Source organism: Embiotoca jacksoni, unplaced genomic scaffold, assembly GCF_022577435.1.
Source record: "Embiotoca jacksoni isolate LCO1_2020_lvr unplaced genomic scaffold, fEmbJac1.0.p SCAF_27, whole genome shotgun sequence".
Lineage (NCBI taxonomy): Eukaryota > Metazoa > Chordata > Actinopteri > Embiotocidae > Embiotoca > Embiotoca jacksoni.
The window spans coordinates 876,133-895,508 of record NW_027185378.1 but is presented as its reverse complement, the minus strand read 5'-3'; the positions used below and the strand labels follow the sequence as shown (position 1 = coordinate 895,508).

General features: G+C 48.8%; 2 protein-coding genes across 4 annotated transcripts; both read right to left on the bottom strand.

Annotated features, from left to right (window-relative positions):
• Positions 1-553: 553 nt before the first annotated feature.
• LOC138204994 (pancreatic secretory granule membrane major glycoprotein GP2) lies at positions 554-4,905 on the bottom strand. 2 transcript variants are annotated; one of them, XM_069160616.1, is made up of 8 exons: positions 4,818-4,905; positions 4,639-4,743; positions 2,691-2,852; positions 2,459-2,594; positions 2,170-2,282; positions 1,518-1,686; positions 1,193-1,307; positions 554-1,101 (listed from the first exon to the last, which is right to left on the bottom strand). In XM_069160616.1, exons 2-8 carry the CDS (start codon positions 4,722-4,724, stop codon positions 926-928), a joined length of 957 nt encoding a protein of 318 aa, XP_069016717.1. In that variant the 5' UTR covers positions 4,725-4,743; positions 4,818-4,905; the 3' UTR covers positions 554-925. The 2 variants fall into 2 exon arrangements, with proteins under 2 accessions (XP_069016717.1, XP_069016718.1); XM_069160617.1 differs by having other exon boundaries at positions 2,170-2,264.
• A 1,042-nt stretch (positions 4,906-5,947) lies between these two features.
• On the bottom strand, positions 5,948-19,278 carry shprh (SNF2 histone linker PHD RING helicase). Of its 2 annotated transcripts, none has more exons than XM_069160614.1 (30): positions 19,147-19,278; positions 18,059-18,611; positions 15,907-16,036; positions 15,585-15,803; positions 15,408-15,486; positions 14,966-15,116; positions 14,776-14,878; positions 14,437-14,699; positions 13,752-14,357; positions 12,682-12,933; positions 12,492-12,570; positions 12,241-12,404; positions 11,829-12,085; positions 11,523-11,644; positions 11,275-11,363; positions 11,028-11,120; positions 10,843-10,950; positions 9,950-10,092; positions 9,687-9,860; positions 9,523-9,585; positions 9,204-9,429; positions 8,196-8,333; positions 7,992-8,093; positions 7,839-7,910; positions 7,482-7,670; positions 7,308-7,400; positions 7,140-7,226; positions 6,616-6,794; positions 6,364-6,444; positions 5,948-6,284 (listed from the first exon to the last, which is right to left on the bottom strand). In XM_069160614.1, the coding sequence occupies exons 2-30, from the start codon at positions 18,602-18,604 to the stop codon at positions 6,188-6,190; spliced, it is 4,905 nt and encodes a 1,634-aa protein (XP_069016715.1). In that variant the 5' UTR covers positions 18,605-18,611; positions 19,147-19,278; the 3' UTR covers positions 5,948-6,187. The 2 variants fall into 2 exon arrangements, with proteins under 2 accessions (XP_069016715.1, XP_069016716.1); XM_069160615.1 differs by lacking the exon at positions 19,147-19,278 and adding an exon at positions 18,981-19,113.
• Positions 19,279-19,376: the final 98 nt, after the last annotated feature.

The window sequence follows — 19,376 nt, the reverse complement described above, 5'->3', positions numbered from 1 at the left end:
CTTACAGTTCTTAATGAGGTCAAAATACACAAGTATTATTTTTAAAATGTACTAAAAGAAACAAAAATAAAAGGACTCACTTTGAAAGTACCTAAATAAAAGTACTAATACACAACGTGAAATTATTTAAATAAAGATTTTTAATAAACACTGTAAAAGTAGGCTACTTAAATACAAGTACTACTACTACACTGGGAAAGTACTTTAAAAAAGGTATCAATACATACTGTGAAAGCATTTAAATAAAAGTGCCACCACACTGTGAAAATACTCCACATCAAGTTAAAGTATGTGTATCATCAGTAAAGTATACCTAAAATATGACAGGTCAAAGTAAATGGTCCCTGTCAGTGTTTTATTGTTTCTATATGATCTCTGTATTTTTAAATTTATTTTACTGCTGTTATTTAAGTATATTTGAACTCTTTATGTTTAATCAGCAGTAATGCATCATATTAAGATCATCATGTTTGTATTGTTTCTGTTCTGTAAGAACCACCTATCTCTATTCTCTATCAACCAGCTCAGAAAAACATTTTTACAGTGTATCAGACGGTTTTAAAACAGTTTATTTAGATTAAAAATTTCAAGGAACATTTGATTCTTCAGTTTATCAAAAAAAAAAAAATCAAACTTAAAATCAATAGAATTGGAGATACATGTATTTTTTTTTTACATGTTTGAGAAGGGGATAAAAAAAACTGATCTGAAGAGTAACTAAAGCTGTCATATGATTAGCGGATTAAAAAGTACAATATTTTAAATGTGACAGAGTGTTAGAATAAAGTAAATAGAGTAAATAGGCATTTTTCGCCACATGTGAGCGAAATGTTTATTAAATCGACTTCTTAAAGTTCAGTTCAGTTCATAAAGAGAAATATGTCCATGTTACAAGGTGTTTTTGTGTCCATCAGGGATCTCTGGTTCAGGAGGCCACCTCAGAGATGTGCTGGATGTTGGACAGGGTGAGCTGGGCCTCCCTCGCTGGGTAGAACTGTCTCGAGTGAAGCCACAGCCGCCCGAGCATGCCGGTGACCAGTAGCAGGACGAGCAGCAGTCCTCCGAGGACAAACGTCTCCACGGCCGGGACGCCACCTGCGTCTGCAGAGGACAGGACACAATACCGTTCTAATATATATATATTCACACGTTAAAGATCATCTTAAATCCCACAGATTTAATGAATACATACTCAGATTGGGTTTTTCACTGTCGTTTAATATTCGTCTGATTGGTCCGTAGGACACGGTGTGGGACAGAGGGACGTCTCTCCGCGCTCTCAGTGATGCGTCTTCACCGGAACAGTTCTGTTTGGGACATAACATGAGTGAAAAAGGACAAGAAAGGACGACGCGCCTCGTTCACAGGCCTCGTATATGTGAAATCAGAGCACCTCGGCCTGCAGCTCATATGTCTGAAAAACAATTCCAGGGTCTATATTAAGGACATAAGCCCCGGACACAACAGGAGACGTGTCTGTGCTGGCCTCTGAACGGCTGTCGCATGAGCTCACTCACAGGCCGGCACAGTCTGGGGCCGCCGTGGCAGATCTGGACGTTGCAGTGGAGGAAGACATTGGCATACGAGCCGCCCACGAACTTGAACATTTGTATCCTGAATGCGGCGTCGGGGCCGAGGCCGTTCTTCAGCATGCTCAGGGTCTGCTCGCCCGTCAGGACCGGACAGCTACAGAGAAGTCCAGAGGGGAGAGGGGTCGGGTCAGGTCGGGTCGGGTCGGAGTGTGTGTGTGTGTGTGTGTGTGTGTGTGTGTGGGGGGGGGGGGGGGGGGGGCAAACACACTGCAGAGAGGATGTGTAAAGCTCAGAGAATCTGGAAAACATCCCTACAGAGAGGATGAGACACATCTCTCTCTCTCTCTCTCTGCAGCATTGTGAAATCAATGCACTTCACTGCCCTGCTGTTGCTAACAGAACCAAATACTGCCCCGGTTGTCAGGGAACATGCACAGCTGCTGGAGTCACATGATCCGAGAGGGCTGTTCTCTATAAGCAGCAACAAACTCTCTGATTTCAGATTTCACCAGAGCAGCCAGCACAGGACTTCCAACATCATTAATGTGTGAATATGAAAAGCTGTTTGTTCAGCTGCTGTAAACATGACGAGGCGAACGGCTCACGCTACACGCTAACAGGGGCTCTGTGTGCACACCTGTCTCGGATGAAGGTGTACTGGACGTTGCTGTACGGGTCGCTGGTGGGCGTGGCCCAGCATCGCTCCATACGCAGCATCAGGTGAGCCGGTAGCTGTGACACACACACAAACTTTGATGAGCCGTGAAATGCCCAGTCACGGTAAGTAAACAACAGGTGGAGGATTAGATTTCCAAGCGTCCACAAACGCAGCGTGTTGCTTAACGTTGTGTAACTCGGCTGCGACTATCTCGTCTGTCTTTCCGCCAACGGTCAAAGGGTCAGCGGGTCCGCGTAACCGGTTTTACCATGAAGACTTTGACGAAGATGTTGTCGTCCAGGGTCAGCGAAGGCACCGTTGTCCAGCGGTTTTCGAACGCCTCGTCCTTGTACAGCAGCATGGACACGGAGAAGTTACCGTCCTCCGTGTTCAGCGTGATGGTCCTGCACACCGAATAAAAAACACGTCGACCACATACACACAACTTCACAGGTCAGAGGTCACAGAAACGAAGGCCCCCCCCCCACACACACACACACCTGACGTCCACGCGGATCATGTTCGCCCCGTTGGGCTGCTGCACCATGTAGTTGACGGGGGTAGCGGCACACGAAGGTGATGTTGACGTAGTTCCTGATGATGACGTCAGCGATGTCGTTGTGGATGGTGTTGATGAACATGATGTGAGTGTCGTCGGAGGCCTGAGGAGAGATGGAGACACTCAGACAGGTGCGACGTCAGCCAAGTCCCTCAACATTACCTGTCATTCATTATTCTCTTCTAATAATCATTAATATTCATTATCACTCAATAGACTTCAGGTGTTTCAGGTTGGAATCACCAACCAGGAAGTTTAGAGTGAAAAGAGGTGTAATAATCCCATTGACCTCTAACCCTGGACTCATCTGCCTTCACTGACATCTGGATCACATCTGGACCATCTAAATTAAAGCTACCTGGTCAACGGTGCAGAAAACCCTTATTTTCATTATGAAATCAAATGCAAATACTTTTTTTTTTGTTAAAATGATCAACAGTTTGCTCCACAAATTATCAGAAAATGGTAAAAATAAAAAAGTTAGCCAACAGCCTAAAAAAAAAAAATCGTTCATGTCCACAATAACAACTTTATATGTTTATTATTTAATGCTACCACTGTCATTAATAATTTTGTATAATTTATAAATGAAAGTTTTTATGATCTACTTGGAGAATGATCTGGCATATTTTGTGAAATGTATTATTATTTGTTTGCATTTTAGTCACATTTGTTTTGTTTTTTAATGAGTGTTGATTTTTGTCTCTTTCTTTTAATGTTTTGCATGTTTTGTTGAGGACCCCCTTATAGTTTTTTTCCAAATAATTTCCAGAGAAAACTAGCAGCAAATTTAGAGAAGCTGGAAATAAGAAGTATATTTGGGAATTTTTGTAATTTTAACTCCTATCAGTTCTGCAGCTGATCCATTTAACTCCATTAAACTGCTTCACCTCCCAGTGCTGACCCAACAGAGACAGCAGGAGATGGCCGGAGACCGAGATGTTTGCAGGTTTCTAACGTTTAACCAGCTCAGACTGAAGCAGCGTGCTGGTACAGACACGTCTTGGTGAACTCGGAGGTCACGCTATCTGTCCCGTCCTCCTCCGTGAAAAGATGAGAGATACTGTTAATATTATGCTCCCATAAAAAAAATGTGGACGGTGGCTGAGCTCCGTTTGGACCCCTTGCTGAGGGAACATGGAGGAGGCTCCTGTTGCCCCTGAGCAGGATGAATCACCAACAGTTGAGACATCCTTTACTGCTTCTTGGTAAACACGGCATGGCACGGCACGGGACCCCCCCTCCCCCAACTGCCTCGTAAACTACAGAGGTGGAGCGCTGGGAGACAACACCACCTCTCCCCCCTTCCTTTGTTAACCTTTTGCTCACTTTACAAGAAAAAAAAACCTTCGTACATTCCAAGTAGGCAACTCAAGGACACACAAGAGGGGGTCCATAGGGGGATTCAAATAATGAGGGGGGGGGGGCTAGTTGGCAGCTGATTTACAGCCCCCCTCCTCATTCCCACCTATTCACCGAGTCTCAACAAATAATCATCATTTCCATGTAAATCCTGATAATTTAGAACTGGAGGGCCATTCAGGGCCCCGGAGCCACTCTGAAAGAGGCTGTGACGGGTTGGAAGGAACAACACGGCCCTTCCTCCTCCTCCTTATCTGGGTTTGTGCCTTTCTCTGTCCATCTTACTCTAAAGCAGCCATCTAAACGTTTACGTCACTGCAGGAAGAAAAGCCGCCGTTATTTTGACTCTCACGTAAAAGAGCGATACAAAAAAAAAGAGGAGAGGAGGTCGTAAAACAGATGATTTATGATGATGAGGATGTTTATGTAGTTATTAATGAAGATCAAAGCAGCAGCTCGTCCTCATCTCTTCATGACGGGCCGTCTGAGGTCACGTGCGGCGTCTGATTGGTTGGAACAGGTCGTACCGTGAGCGTCCCGCAGTCCGACAGGTTGGTCCTGATGCTGAAGACGTAGTCGTCCCTGACCTCGGCGCCGCGGCACTCCGGGTCATTGAGATGCAAATCCCAAACCTGAGCAGAGAGGGGACGATGAGCGGAGACAAGACGGTCCAACGGAGATGACAGACATCAGAGTGACGACTTACGTGAACTGGAGGCACTTTACTGAGGAAGAAGGCGCTTGGAATGACGACCTCCATGTGGTCGTTGGTGCAGATCACAGTTTCATTCAGCTCTGATGGAGAGAAGATGAAAAACTTTAATTTAATAAAACCTGCAACTCAAATCATTCTAACTAATTTGATAAAGTTTACTCTGCCTGCATGGTTCTTCTACCGTGTGACAGAAAGTAAATTTGAATTTTTTTTTTAGTAAATCTTTGTCTTAAAAAATGGATTACATCTCTTGTCATTCACGTCAGACTGAGAGTTACTAGCTCATTCGTGAATTATTTTTGATTAATTAGACAAAACACCAAGTGTTCAAATATGAAAATGCAAAGATGATGCCGTTTCCGCCCCCGGATGTTCGGCGTGAGCTCACCTTCCTCCTCCGGATGCAGGTAGACGGTCGAGGTGACCATCTTCACACTGAACAGCAACCAGGCCAAACCCAGCCCGACCGCTGCCATCGTCCTCTCTCTCACTCTCTCTCTCTCTCTCTCTCTGTCTCTATCTCTGTCTCCGCTCAGGCCTCGTCCTCCTCTTCTCGCTTGGAACTCTGTGGATCTTCAGGCTCGCTGTCACCAGAAGACGATGAGCCCCACTTTTTCCTTCGGCCCTCCACACACAGCTCTAATGAAGTGCGAGCCTCTCCGTCTGGCCTTAAAGCACCAGCTTGAATGATGTTGCCCCCCACACCCTCCCACCCCGCCCCACCCCCGACAACAATGAGATTCCACACATGAGTGGGGAGAGCCGAGGGGAGTCCGAGGTAACCCGATGTGACCGCCCACCGCGGCCCGGTCCTCCCAGTAAACATCCTCCTCCGTCCCTCTAGCGGGGCCGGTCAACACCAGAGGAGCAGCAGCAGGAGCAGCAGCAGCACGGGGAGCACTTCTTTGTTTCTCCATCTTTTGTCTGGACGTATTAAAACCTTTACGGGAGCGGGAATCCCAGTCAGGCAGGTGAAAAGAAACTCATTACCAGTCAAGGGCAATTCAGAGACAAAGAGCAGGACCAGGGAGAACATGTGTGAGAGGGGGGAGGGTGTGGTTTTTTTTTTTTTTTTTTTTTTTACTGCAGAGAAATAAAAGCTGAAAAAGGAGAAAACGAGCCTCTTTCACACTTTTATTTTCCCGACCGGCCACACAGAGTAACACATAACAACACGGTGCAGTCAAACAGCGGACGTAGTCACCGAACCGGGAAATATGACAAACGGCTCCAAAAAGATGTAAAAGACCAGGATGGTCTGATAAAATATTTCACAGCTCACATAAAAAAAAGGAAAAAAAAAAAAAGAAAAGCGGAATGTGCAAATTCGGAGAGTTCGTGAGCTCCACCTGCAGCTCGACTCACTCCAGAGGTTCGGTGTCGTCGGTGAACAGGTCGGCCAGGTCAGTGACCGTCAGCACGGCGGCCTCCGAGTGCTTCATGGCGGCGCTGCTGTGACTGCGGATCAGAAGGCAGAGAGGTCAGCGACACCTCCGACACGCTCCGAGTTTATAAAAAACCATCATAAAACACAAACCTCTTCTCTGCCGTCTTCAGCATCGCCTGCATCCTCTCCTCTATCGTGGACTTGATGAGGAATCTGTGCACGAACGTCGGCCTGGAGGAGACGGGAGGTAGAAACTGGGCTCAACGTACAACTGATCCATTATTAATCTAATCTTATAAAAGAAGGCGAGTCACTTTCACCTCAAACTTTTTCATGTGTGATTATTGCATCAGAAATGTTTGATTTTCTCAAAAACTCTGACGTCATGCAGCTGCTTCTTACTTGGTCTGTCCGATCCGGTGCACCCTGCCGATCGCCTGCAGCTCGTGAGCCGGGTTCAGGATTGGCTCGACCAGCAGCACGTGAGTCGCCTCGATGATGTTCAGCCCGTTGGAGCCTGTGTGCAGAGGGAGGAGGAGGATGTTGATCTTCTCTTCGTATTTGAAGGAGCACAGGTTCTCCTGCAAGTCAGAAATGCAGAAATCAGTCAGACATGTGGAAATCAGTTTCAATGCATCATTCTGAGTCTGTGTGTTTCATTTAATTTGAAACCACTGCTCAATATGCTGATTTTGCTCCATTATTTAACACTTTTAAAATGTTTCATCCAGAAATATAAAAGTATTCGATGTCGTCCTGCAGAATTTGACTTTCAGCTGCTTCACTGCGACTCTTGACACTTTATTTCTTCTTCTACAGGTCTGACAGGAAACTCCATTATAAAGCCTTCTGTCAGGTATGATCATATATTTTTTGTCGTGTCGTATTTTGCTGCGTCCAGAAGAAGTGAAAGATGAGATGGAGACCTGGAACTTGTGGATCCCGTTGATCTGAGAAAACTCCAGGCTGTTGTCGAACAAGGCCTTGGCGATGATGTCCAGCACACTCTGCCACTGCACACAGGAGAAGAAGAAACACAGAGGGTCAGACGGAGGTCATCAGCTCCTCACAGGTCTGAGGCGGCGTCCCGTTACCGTGGAGAAGACGAGACACTTGGCCCCGGGGTAGGACACTTGGATCTTCTTCAGCGTCCTCACCACGGCCTCCACCTTAGTGGAGTGGCTCCCCTGGCAGACAAAGGAAGGAGGAGACGGCGGGTTAGATCACGGAAATGCTCCAAGAGTGGGACAGAGCGAGACGCAGCTCACCTTCACCGGTATGTCCTGGTCCTGGCTGGACGCCTGCGTGGTGAAGACATAGGAGATCTCTGCGTGGGACGTGGTCTGCCTGCAGATGGCGCACTTGATGGCGCGGCGCCGGGAGCCCATGCTGTACTGCTCCACGATGATGGCGATGCACTCATTGCAGAAGCAGTGGCCGCAGGTCAGGACGGCCCACTGGGGGACAGAGACAGAGGGACAGTTTTGGAGGAGAGGACAGGACAGTTTCAGAGGAGAGGACAGGACAGAGACAGAGGGAGGACAGGAGAGGACAGTTTCAGAGGAGGACAGGACATCCAGGAAGATTATGTTTCCAGACATTAGCAGAGACTAAAGTCCACTCACCTCCTGTCCCAGCGGCCGGGCACAGATGGGACACGGCTCCGGGTTGAGTCCTCCGGTGGACTTGTCCTGCGACTGAGACAGACAGCTGATGTTATTTTGGAGTGAGATTTACGGCCCGGTTCTGATAAAATGTTCGGCGCTTTTTAAATCTACCTTCTCCAGGTTGGTGAGGTACAGAAACTGTCCGAGCTTCTTCTGCAGCTGAGACTTGGCCACCGCCTGGTCGTTCAGGAGCTTCACTCGGTTCTGCTCCACCTGCAGGCGGGAGGGGCGGGGTCAGAGGTCAGGAATGCAATAAAAAAAAAAAAAAATAGCTGCAGCTTCCAGAGAAGTGCTGTATGTGCTGTGTTCAGCCACCTCGTGCGGCTCGATGATGTGCAGCAGTTTGGGCTTCGGCTCGTCGGGCAGACGGACGCGCAGCCTCTCCGTTGCCATGCCCAGCTCGTCAATGGCCGACACGTGGTTCCGCAGGACCATCCAGTACTCGTGCAGAACCTGCAGAGCGACAGAGTTCAGGTTCACCTGCTCCAGCTTTACGAAACACGTTCAGGATTTAATAACAGGAGGACGATGCTGACAGTTTAGATTATTGTTTAAAAAAATCTTCTTCTGTGATTTAATCAGCGATGATACGACTTCCTGTAACTGGACTGAAAGTCCGAAGTTTGATCCAGACTGAGAGCACCTCTATTGGTCGGACCAGGCTCCTTTCAATCCTGATATTTGAGTTCTGACCAAACACAGTCTGTATGTAAAAGTGTTCGTAGCTTCCAGGTCTGAAAAATAAAGGCAGATGCAGAAGTGCCTTAAGCTGCAATACCACACAGTGCCACTAGAGGCTCCATAGACTCCCATTCAACTTTCATCAAATACAAACTCAATAAAATGTCTCCACCAGTTATCTCGGTGTTGTTAGTTAAAGTCGCTCCTTCTCATTAGTTTTCTGGAGGTCCATCTGAAAATAATCCATCATTAAATAGAAAAATAAGCTTCAAAAAGACATGTTTTTGGGGGCGTGTCCGTTTGGTTGAGAGGCCTGTGGTGCAGTTAGGTTTACAGCTATTGGTGGGCGGGACGTAGTATCATCAGGTTTCCAATGAAATCAGTCAGATCCACCGCTGACTCCTCCCCCAGCTCGTCCAAATATGGTCACGTCCTGCTCCAAACCGCTCCGAACTAGCGAGATAGCGACGGACAGAATTTGAACCGTAACGAGATGACATCACCACTGGTTGCTGATTGGTGAGAACGCAGCTTTAAATCATAAGAGAATCTGTAGTTTTTTCTTTGTGAAGTCTATTAGGACCCCATGTCTTTTTATGATTCTTTATATGAACCGATGTGTTTGTGTGTCTCCGTACGAACCTTGTACTCCTTCTTCCAGAACTCAAACAGCTCCATGAAGGTGTTGCCCTCCTCCACCAGCTCCGCCTCCATCCGCTTCAATTTGGCGAAGGACAGGACAGCCTTCAGCGTGCGCTCCGTCTCGCTGGCCGCCCACAGCCCTCGGCTGGTGGTGGGCAGGCGGTCGTCCACCAGCCCCTCCTCGTCCTCGATCATCTCCTCGAAGATGGCCGTCTGACCTTTGACCCTGTCGAGGAGGTTTTTTTTTTGTTTTTTTTTGTCTGATCAGTGAACGCCGTCCGATCAAGTCCAACGGACGCGTGAATGCTGCTCTGCTTACGTGTGAGAGAACAGCTTGGACTCGTAATCCGTGAAGAGCTCGTCGGCTTTGCAGAACACGCAGCTGGGATATGACGAGAGGAGGTCACATTAGGAATCAAGAGAAAAATGAAACGCAAATTGAAAAGCTTTAATGAGTTTGTGTCTCTGGAAGGTGCATCATACTTGTTGAGCGGCAGCCTCATGGGCCTGAGGTGACACACGGTGGCCTCATCGATGACCTTCTTGGACGCCGGACCCTCCAGCCTCGTCACCGCGTCCTGCACCGTCTTCTGAGACTTCATCAGGTCCTGCATCTGCGTGGACAGCAGGAACTGCAGCCCGCAGGCGTCCCTGAACCTGCAGGACAGCGGAGATGTGTTGAGCCTCCCGGGGTCACAAATCACCGCACCTCACTCGCTCTCTCTCTCTCTTGTAAACCTGTTTACTTGTCTGCCATGGAGAGCTTGTTGGCCTGCTGCTTGTAGCTGCACGTCAGCTCGTTCTTCACGCGGGACACCAGGTCGTCGTCGGTGGCGCAGCGGATCGACCGCTGAATGACGTCCAGCCACCAGGGGGCGCTCAGCTTCACCTGGAGGGATACACAGGGGGATCAGGATTTACATTGGAGCAATATTAATGGTTTTTACTCACAAAGGAAGATTTCCTTTCTTATTTTCTGCACTCAAAGGTTGCAGGTACGTAATCAATAACCTGTAATATTCAATATAAAGAACAGCGAAAGGAAGAAAAAAAGTTAATGTGAAGTTATTTTTTTTTGTCTTCAAACCATCATAATCAATACATCTGTTTTAATCTCTTCTCATTTCAGTTTTCTATGTGGTCAGATATTGATAAGACACATTAGCACGACAGCTCTGACATATTGCCGTGTTGGTTTGTTTTGCGCGGAACTGTTTTTTTTCCCTTCCTTTGTGTTTGTGTTTATTTATCTACTAAATAAACGTCAATACATTTCTGTTTCTATAAATTACGCAAATAAATTCTCCTCCCTGCGTCAGGGTGTAACTGCAGGTTTACAGCCGGTTATTAAAAGTGAATTATCGTGAAACAAACACTGACTTTGCTCTCGGAAAACAATCAGTCCCTTCCAAAGAAATCGCAATCTTGCAAATCACAATAATTAACACAAATTCAAGCACGTTAAATTTGACCTCGATCTGCCGGAGAAAACTCCACAAATGACATCAAAATATTTTCGAAAACCTGCCGTAAAAGTCTAACATTTTTGATGAAAACAATTACAAAAAAACTCTGCAACAACATACAAACTCGGTGTGTGTGTGTTTTAGTACAGTTCCCTTAAAAGTGAAGTTCTCACTTTTCTCTTGAGCTCCTTGATGTTCTGCAGCACCGGCTGCAGCGCCTGGTGAGCGTCCGCCACCTCCGAGTCGTACTTGGTCATGTAGTGCTGCCGCAGCTGCTCGGCCTGCGGACGGACGGACACTCGGGGTTTATTCTCAAAGATAACAGCCGTGCAGAACTCCCGCCCGGGGTAAACTTTACCTCCTCGCTGAGCCGGTCGTCCCTCAGCGTGGGGGGGATCCCAGCATGCTTTGCGCTCAGCAGCTCCATCAGGTTGTGGGTCGCATGCAGCCTCTGTTTTCACCACAACAGGAGATGTTGGTATGTTTGCGCCGATCTCAAGAGTGTATTTAAAGGCGGGAACGTAAAGAACTTTTGTCAAAGGAGAGGACGTCTCTCTGCGGAGCTCGAACTCTTCACACGCTAAATGAGACGCGAGACCTCGTACCTGTAAAGAATCCGTTTTCAGTCGTCCTTTGTGCTCCTCTGATGAACGGAGCACTTCTCTGTACATCTCCACTGCATAACCAAACTCATCTGCAAGAGGCGAAAGAAACCTTTAAAAAAACACCAACACTTCCGTCGAGAGCTAATGAGAAACTCTCGGAAACAAAGAGGCGCGATCGCGGCTCGGCTTTGTTTCATCCGGGTTCCCGTGGGAAGGTGGGAGCAGCGGAGCGAGATGGGGGTGCGTACCTCTGATGATGTGGATGCCCGCCAGGCCGTTGAGAGCGCACACCAATTGTCTGTGAGCTTCTTCACACTCCACTCGACATTTCTTCTGCAGGGACTTCAGGAGCTCCTCCATCGTCATGGTGCTGAGGAGAGGGAGGCGACACAGAGAGAGAGCGACACGCCCACTTCAGACCAAAATCACTCATGAGTGAGTCAGCTTTAAATAAACACGGCTTGCGGGACAAAAAGGCTGCGGGGATGATGACGGTTAATTAACGCCGCGGCCGCCCTCGGAGGGCACCTCTCACGACGCCGAGCGGCACGCACCTTTTCTGCAGAGGCAGGAACTCCCCCCTCACGGCCTGCGGGTGGCAGCACGCCTGCCGCAGCCTCAGCAGCGGACACAGGATGGTGCTGACGGTGCGCCGGTCGAGGCTGCCGAGCTTCAGGCTCCAGTCGGAGATCTTCCGGAGTTTGACCAACGCGTCCTGAGAGCAGACCTCGTGCTGCCGGTGGTAGAAGTGACCCTCGACGGGGGAGAAGCGCAGCCAGTGCACCTCCTCGGTCTGAGGGGGGATCTGGATCTGAGCGAACAGAAAACACTCAGGATGTATAAAGTCTGACGCGTTTTATTACGTCTCACTGTTTGTCAGGAGTCTTTAAAAGAGACGCAGATGAAGAACAGACAGAAAGAAAAAAACCTCTCTTTTCTCTCCTCCTTGAGATGCAGAACTTTTACCTGATCAATGACGTCTTTCTTAGCCGATCGCCACAATATCTGAGCGACTACGTTGTACAGAGGCTCCGTGTTTCCACGGCGATAGGGCCGATAAAGCAGCTGGACCCACCAGTGTTTGACCCAGTAGGGGTCGATGCCCAGGAACAGAACCAGGCCGTACAGATCTGCAGACAGAGAGCAGCGTCCGTTCAGGCTGGAGGAGGATTTTAATGACACGTCTCAGACCTGTAGAGGTGACGATGATGGTTTACCTTCCAGGCCTCTCTGGACCGGAGTGCCGCTGACGCACCAGCGGTTGACGGATGCGAGACGCAGAGCCATCTCTGCAGCCTGACAGACAAACATTGGAAGACTGAGTGAGCCGACGGAACCAGAACCAGAACCCCTCCCCTCACCCCCTTCTCTCAGCTCCGACATGCGAGTCCAATCCCCACCGCTCACCTTCGCTGTGGGACACTCGACCATCTGAGCCTCGTCCAGACAGATGCGCCACCACTCTACGGCCACCAGGGGGCTCGGCACGGCCATGTAGCGCTTCTGGTTGCGGAAGCGGCGGCCGTCCTTGCTGTTGCTGTGCGGGATGTCGACGTAGTTGAGCTCGGAGCGCAGCACGTCGTAGGTGGTGATGACCACGTCCTGCTCCGCAAGCATGTGGGGCTGGATGAAGCCGTGTTTCTTCACGCCCTGGTACACCTGACAGGAAGCGGGACGGATCAGTTAACCGTTCTCTGCAGGTGCTCGACGTAAAGCAAACAGAGGGGAGAGGAGGAAACGGGTTTGTGAATTAATGGATAATAGAAGTCATGTGACCCACATGGGCAGGAAGGGAACAGTTATAGATTTACAGCTAACTTAGCAGCTGTCCATCCACCACACGAGTTCATGAGCCTCCCCCAGAGAAGTTGGATCATGTTTATATCTGGTTTCTTCTTCTCTTAACCTGCAGATGATGGTGTTCAGAAGTGCTGCTGAGCCCGTGCAGTGATTTCCACTACAGATACTCCAGATTCCCTAAATCTTTTCATAATATTATGAACCGTAGATGATGAAATCCACAAATTCTTTTTAATGTTGAGGAACATTATTCTTAGATTGTTGCACTATTTTCTCACAGTATTTCACTGCTGAGAGACTCTGCCTCTGAAAAGATCTTTTTAAACCTAATCATGTTACTGATCTGTTGCCAGGTAACCTAAGTAGGTGAGATGTTCCACCAGGTGTTTTTTTTTTTTTTTGCGTTACACAACTTTTCCAGTCTTTTGTTGACCCCGTCAGAACTTTTTGAAATTCAAAATGAGCACATATTTTTCAAAAACAATACAATTTCTCAGTTTGTTGTGTTTGGCATATTTTCAATTAAATATAAGTTTACATGGTTTGAAAATGATCACATTCTGGTATCATTTACACAGCATCCCAACGTTCAGCCCTGATGGTTGGTGTGTTTTGTGAACGTGTGACATCACACCGTGCGACACCACGTGTGCCCATAGAAACAGAAACTCTCTCACCAGCACCCGCAGCAACGAGGACCTGATGTGCCGGTTGATCTCCTCCACCCACTGGTGACAGATGGAGCTGGGGGAGATGATGAGGGTGGCCCCGGTGGAGACGGGCTTCATGGCCACCAGGCAGTGCGGGCAGTAGAAGGGCGTGGTCTCCAGGCTCTCCTCCTTGTAGTTGACGCAGTGCGCGTGCTGCCACAACTGACAGTTCATACACTGGACCCGGGCCTTGTAGTCGACGAGGCCCAGCTCGCCGCAGATGCACTCGAAACGGTAGCCGGGCGTGTTGAAAGGGACCAACGAGGCTCTGGTGGGGGTTTCGCTCTCCTCCTGTGGATCCAGCCGCAAAGCTCCTCCCCTTTCTGTTCTGCACACGCCCCGCGCGCTGGCCTCACCTTCATCCTGAGACGCCGCAGAGGAGTCCGGCGTGTCGTCGCACTGGTCACCTCTCGGACTTTCCTGCCACCTCCTCCGAGTCTCCGTTTTCACGGTAACGTGTCCGTCGGTCGTCGCAGGGCTCCCATCCGGTCGGTCCTGCAGCGCCGCTTCGGCCTTCTCCTTGGCTCGCCTCTGAAACGTCTTCCTGGGCGCGATCTCTGCGCTCCTGCAGCTCTGACAAACACAACGCACACACTCAAGACACACAACTGGCTGACACCGTCGCACACTCACAGGAGCCCTTCGTCCTTACAGACTTCGCCGCCGCTGCCGCCAACGTCTTCTTCGTCTCTTTGTACTTCTTCCCCAGCTTGAAGGACCCCGCCAAGCCGCGACCTTTGACCCGGTCCACCGCGCCCTCGTCTATGAGCTTGGTCAGCGTCTTCCTGATGTGGTTGCGGTTCTTCAGGAGGTCGTAGCCATAGGTGGCGCGGATGTAGGTGAAGATGGCGTTCACCGAGGCTCCTTTTCCCGATCGCATCTCCTTGATGGCTGTCAGGAGCATGACGCGCACGGCTGCACGGGGACAAAGTCGAATGTCAGGGACTGATGGAGGACAGACGGAGAGGACAAAGGACAGCGAGGGATGTACCTGGGTAGGAGATTTTCATCTTGGGCTGAGCTTCAGATTTGCAGCTGAAAACTTGTTTTCTTTCTAGCGGAGGAGGAGGAACGAAGTAATTCACAGATTTCCCCTAAAAAGCCGAGAGACACACCGTCAAGGAGCACAGAGACATACGGCGTTTAAAACATAAGAGACAGAACATCCACACGGTCCGCACCACAGGCAGCGTCAGGGCCTCCTGCGCCACGTCCTGCCGGCTGTGAAACAGGATGAGAGCCAGGACCTCCACCGTCTTCCCGAGTCCCATCTCGTCAGCCAGGATGCCACCGGGCCACTCGACGCCGGCCAGCGGGAACTCCCGGATCAAACTGGAAAAATAACAACACCTGGAAGTCTCAGGGGGAGCATGTCACACCTGATACCCGCAATTAAACAAAAGTGACGTGCAGCCACAGACTGATGTGCCACAGCAGGTTATATCTGGTTTTCTTCTTTGTATGGTGGAGTTTTAACCTGCATGGTTTGCAGAAGTGTTCCTGAGCCCATGCAGTGATTTTCCCTGCAGAATTGCATCTTTTAAAAGGCACCGCAATGTTTCCCCTGAGAAAACTAAACTTTTATTGCACTTGTGATAAACAGAAGAGGACCTGAGTTCTTACCAGCCGGTGAACGGGTTGTAAAACAACTTCTTTCCACACAGAGTGACGAGCTCCCTCCACAGGAAATGCAGCGATTGTTCTGCAAAGAAAAGTAAAGTTTTAGTTTTTAATTTAACAGTGATTAGAAGCGCCCGGTCAAACTTAAACGACGGTTTTCATGAGCATGGTGTTTGCCACCTTTAGCTGCCACCCTCCTGAACTTCTCCCTCCTCAGCATCCAGTTGACGGCCTGCCTCTGATAGGGCCGGAGGACGGGGACGAGCGTCTTGTGCTGGACGTCGTAGGTGTCCTCCTGCTGCTCCTCCTGGTGGAGGTGTCTCACGTAGTCGTAGAGCTCCTCCACGTTCTGCCTCTCCAGGTCGGTGTCGCACTCCTCCTCCTCATTCTCTACGACTTCTGCACTCAGCGGAGAGATGGAGGCGTGTCATCATTAGAGGTTCATAACCTGATTTTAAACCCCACAGTGCTGCAATAACACGTTGGGACAGCAGGAGCTCACCAGGAATAATGAAGTCGTAGAAATACTCCATGAACTTCTGCATCAGTTGGTTTGCTTTCTTCAGCCGAGTGTTGCCCTCGCTGAGGAACTCCGGCTTCCCGAGTCCAGTTTCCAGCAGGTAAATCCCCACCTGGAGGATGGAGGCAAACCTCAGATTACATAACAGTTAGCGGAAATTCAGATGCTGAAAAACAATCTCTTTGTGGTGATCAGAAAAATCCGGCAACATGATTTTATTCCCAGCAGTGTGTGAGCTTTATTTACTGGTTCACAGGACAAAACTTTTTTTTTTTAAACAATAAACTGATGAAAATATTTCTTAAATGGACCAGAATGACTGAATGTCATAAAGATCCTCCTCCACTGCGCTGTGGCAGAGCAGTGATGTTACTGTTGGCATGGTAACGGAGGGCTCCCCTCTCCCACAGTTTAACACAGACATGCCCAAAGTCCGGCCCCCGGGCCAAATGCGGCCCGCGTTCATATTTCTACTGGCCCGAAGCCTCTGTCATAAAATCAATAATATGTGGCCCCCCAGTACTGTTGTCCACAGTCTAAAATACACGCGTAAAAAAAGCAATTTTATATTTCACTACAGGATGGCAGTAAAGTTGTGGCCGAACTCTCGCGATCCAAAGCCCTGTGCAACCGCCAGTTTCAACAATTTCTACTGGACATCCACGCTGAATACGGAGATGTTGTGTATCACACTGATGTAAGATGGCTCAGTCGGGGGTCTGCACTGCAGCGTTTCTACTCTCTTAAAGAGGAAATTGGACAATTCTTGGGAAAAAAGGGACAACCGATGCCAGAACTAACCGATCCTGTTTGGCTGGCTGATTTCGGATTTTTAGTTGACATAACCCAACATCTGAACGCCTTGAACACGAGCCTTCAGGGGCAAAATGCAATGATAAGCCAACTGTATTCACATATGAAAGCCTTTCGGACCAAGCTGCTACTTTTCCAAAGCCACCTGTCACAAACGCAGCCTCTGCAAGCAATAATGACCCGTTTTCCAGCACACAATATCAGTGCGCAAATGAGGAGGTATGCCGCAAACATCTCATCTCTGGCTGAGGAGTTTCAACAGCGTTTCAGTGATTTTGCAACTATTGAAAAGGAGATCACGCTTTTTTCCTCTCCTTTTTCCGTGGATCCCAGTGACGTTCCAGCCCACCTGCAGTTGGAGCTCATTGAGCTGCAGTGTGACACGGAGTGTCGCAGCCGGCACCAACAACTCCCTCTTGTCAACTTTTACCAGCAGCTGGATAAAGACAGGTTCCAAGAGATTTGAACATTTGCTCAGAAAATGTTGAGCTTGTTTGGCTCGACATACTTGTGCGAGAAGACATTCTCAGTTATGAACATGAATAAGAACCGTGTGAGGACAAGACTAAGTGACTCCCACCTGCATGACATCTTGCGCATTAAAACCACCGTTTTTGAGCCAGACCTGCCCCATTTACTGTAGTCGAGATCTCAGTATCACCCTTCGCATTAATGCAAACATGTTATTTGTTGATTCTGGTGAATAAAGGTTTGAGTTTGAGTCATATTTCATAGAATACTTTACTTGCATTCAATTTATTTTTATTATAATCTTCATTTATCCAGATCAGGCAGTTATCAGATCTACCTAGCAGCAGATAGCATAGTAAAACAAAGCAAAATAAAAGGAAATACAAAAAAGCATTCCCCGTCGGTAGCATGTAAAATTCATGCTGGCCCGTATGACAATTTTTTTTACGTCAATGTGGCCCCTGAGCCAAAAAGTTTGGGCACCCCTGATTTAACACATCAATAGTAGCTTTAACAAACTTCACATCTGGCTTTTCTTTTGAAATGTTGATTTTCCTGCATGTTTGCCTTCGTTAGCAGCTTCAGGAAAAATCATAGCTGAAGGAGATAAAAACTGCTCAGGAAACAAGTTCAATAACACCAGATATTACAGTCTGATCAAAATGAAATTGAACTTTATAATAAATGTTTTCTTCTTCATCTTCAGATCAGAGTTTGATATTTGATATTCTCGCAGAGGAAAGTGGTCTCGTTATCGATGCAGAAACATCCTGCACACGTGTACAACACCACCATAAACATGTGCATTTAACCACGAGGTATACACGTATATAAACATGATGATTTTCACCTTGACTGACTCGTCCTGGGCCTGGTGGCAGAGCTGCACCACCTTCCGCTTCTGCAGCCAGTCCAGGTCCTCCAGCGGGATCCTGCTGAGGCTGCACTCCGTTGGACACGGGTCCTCCTCGGACCTCCACTGCAGCCCGGAGTTCTCCTCACAGCTGCTGGGACTGAAGCAGAGCTGGTCGAACACCCTGTGGAGGGTGAAGGTGCTCTGCTCGCAGTCGGGAGGCAGCCGAGCCGGCCGCAAGCTGAACTCCCCAATCAGAGCCTTCCAGACGTGGGCCAGTTGCGAGGCCGGCAGCACGGTGAGCGTCAGGGAGGCAGAGGTGCTCTCTGACGACGTGCCGGGGGTTTCCTCCGCGAGGCGGCCTGAGCGGGTGCAGGCGGAGCTGCTGGGGGTCGGGTCGACGGACAGGGCGGAGAAAGTCGGTGTCTGGTCCTCCTCCGGGATCGCCTCGTTCCTGCGGTCCTCCAGCATGTTCCACTCCAGCTTCCTCTTGGCCTCCTCATCCACCCTCACCGGAGGGGCCCTCTTCCTTCGGCCGCTCATCGTGAAACTACAGACAGGGGAAGTTTTGTATTTATTCAAAAAATAATTCTGTTTTATGTTTTTACAATATCAGCAACATACAGCAAACATATAAATAATCTGATATTTGCTGCTACGTGATTTTAAACATTTCTTTTATACAGGGACAAAATGAAGCAGCTTTGATCCCCAGGTTGGAGACTGCTGATACAGACTCTTTATGTTTTCTGTAGGGTCTGGATCAGGTAGTCTCTCAGGTGTCCCGCCAGGTGAACCGGGTCCGCACCGGTTCCTGTAGCTTCTGTGAGTTTAACACTAAACGTTAAGTGGCCACAAGGCGGGAACATTAGCAGCCTGGCAGGTGAGTACAAAGTCCACCTCAGGTGCCAGTGCTCACCTGACCCTGCGACGGTTTCCCCTGCCTGTTGGCAGCTTCCGGTTTTAAAACCAGCTTCCTTCTGTCGGTGAAAGTTTCAGTGAACAACAGTAGACAACACAACGAGACTCAATGCGTATGTCAGCGTCTCACCGCAAAACCAACGAATATAAAGAAGCGTATTTACTGTGTGCGCGTCTCCCGCAAACCGCTGCGGCTCTTATCGTTGCGTCAGAGTTCGGTTCATGTGGAAACAGGTCCGAAAAGTCTGGCAGAACAGCACCGAAGCACAGCTCACAGAATCGCTTCAGTGTTGACGTCCATTTTTAACAACAGGAAGTGACGTCAAAGCAGCGGAAAGACCGGGCAATACAAATAAAACGCCGGTTTTTTTACTTCTTTTTGAGAAAATTAGAT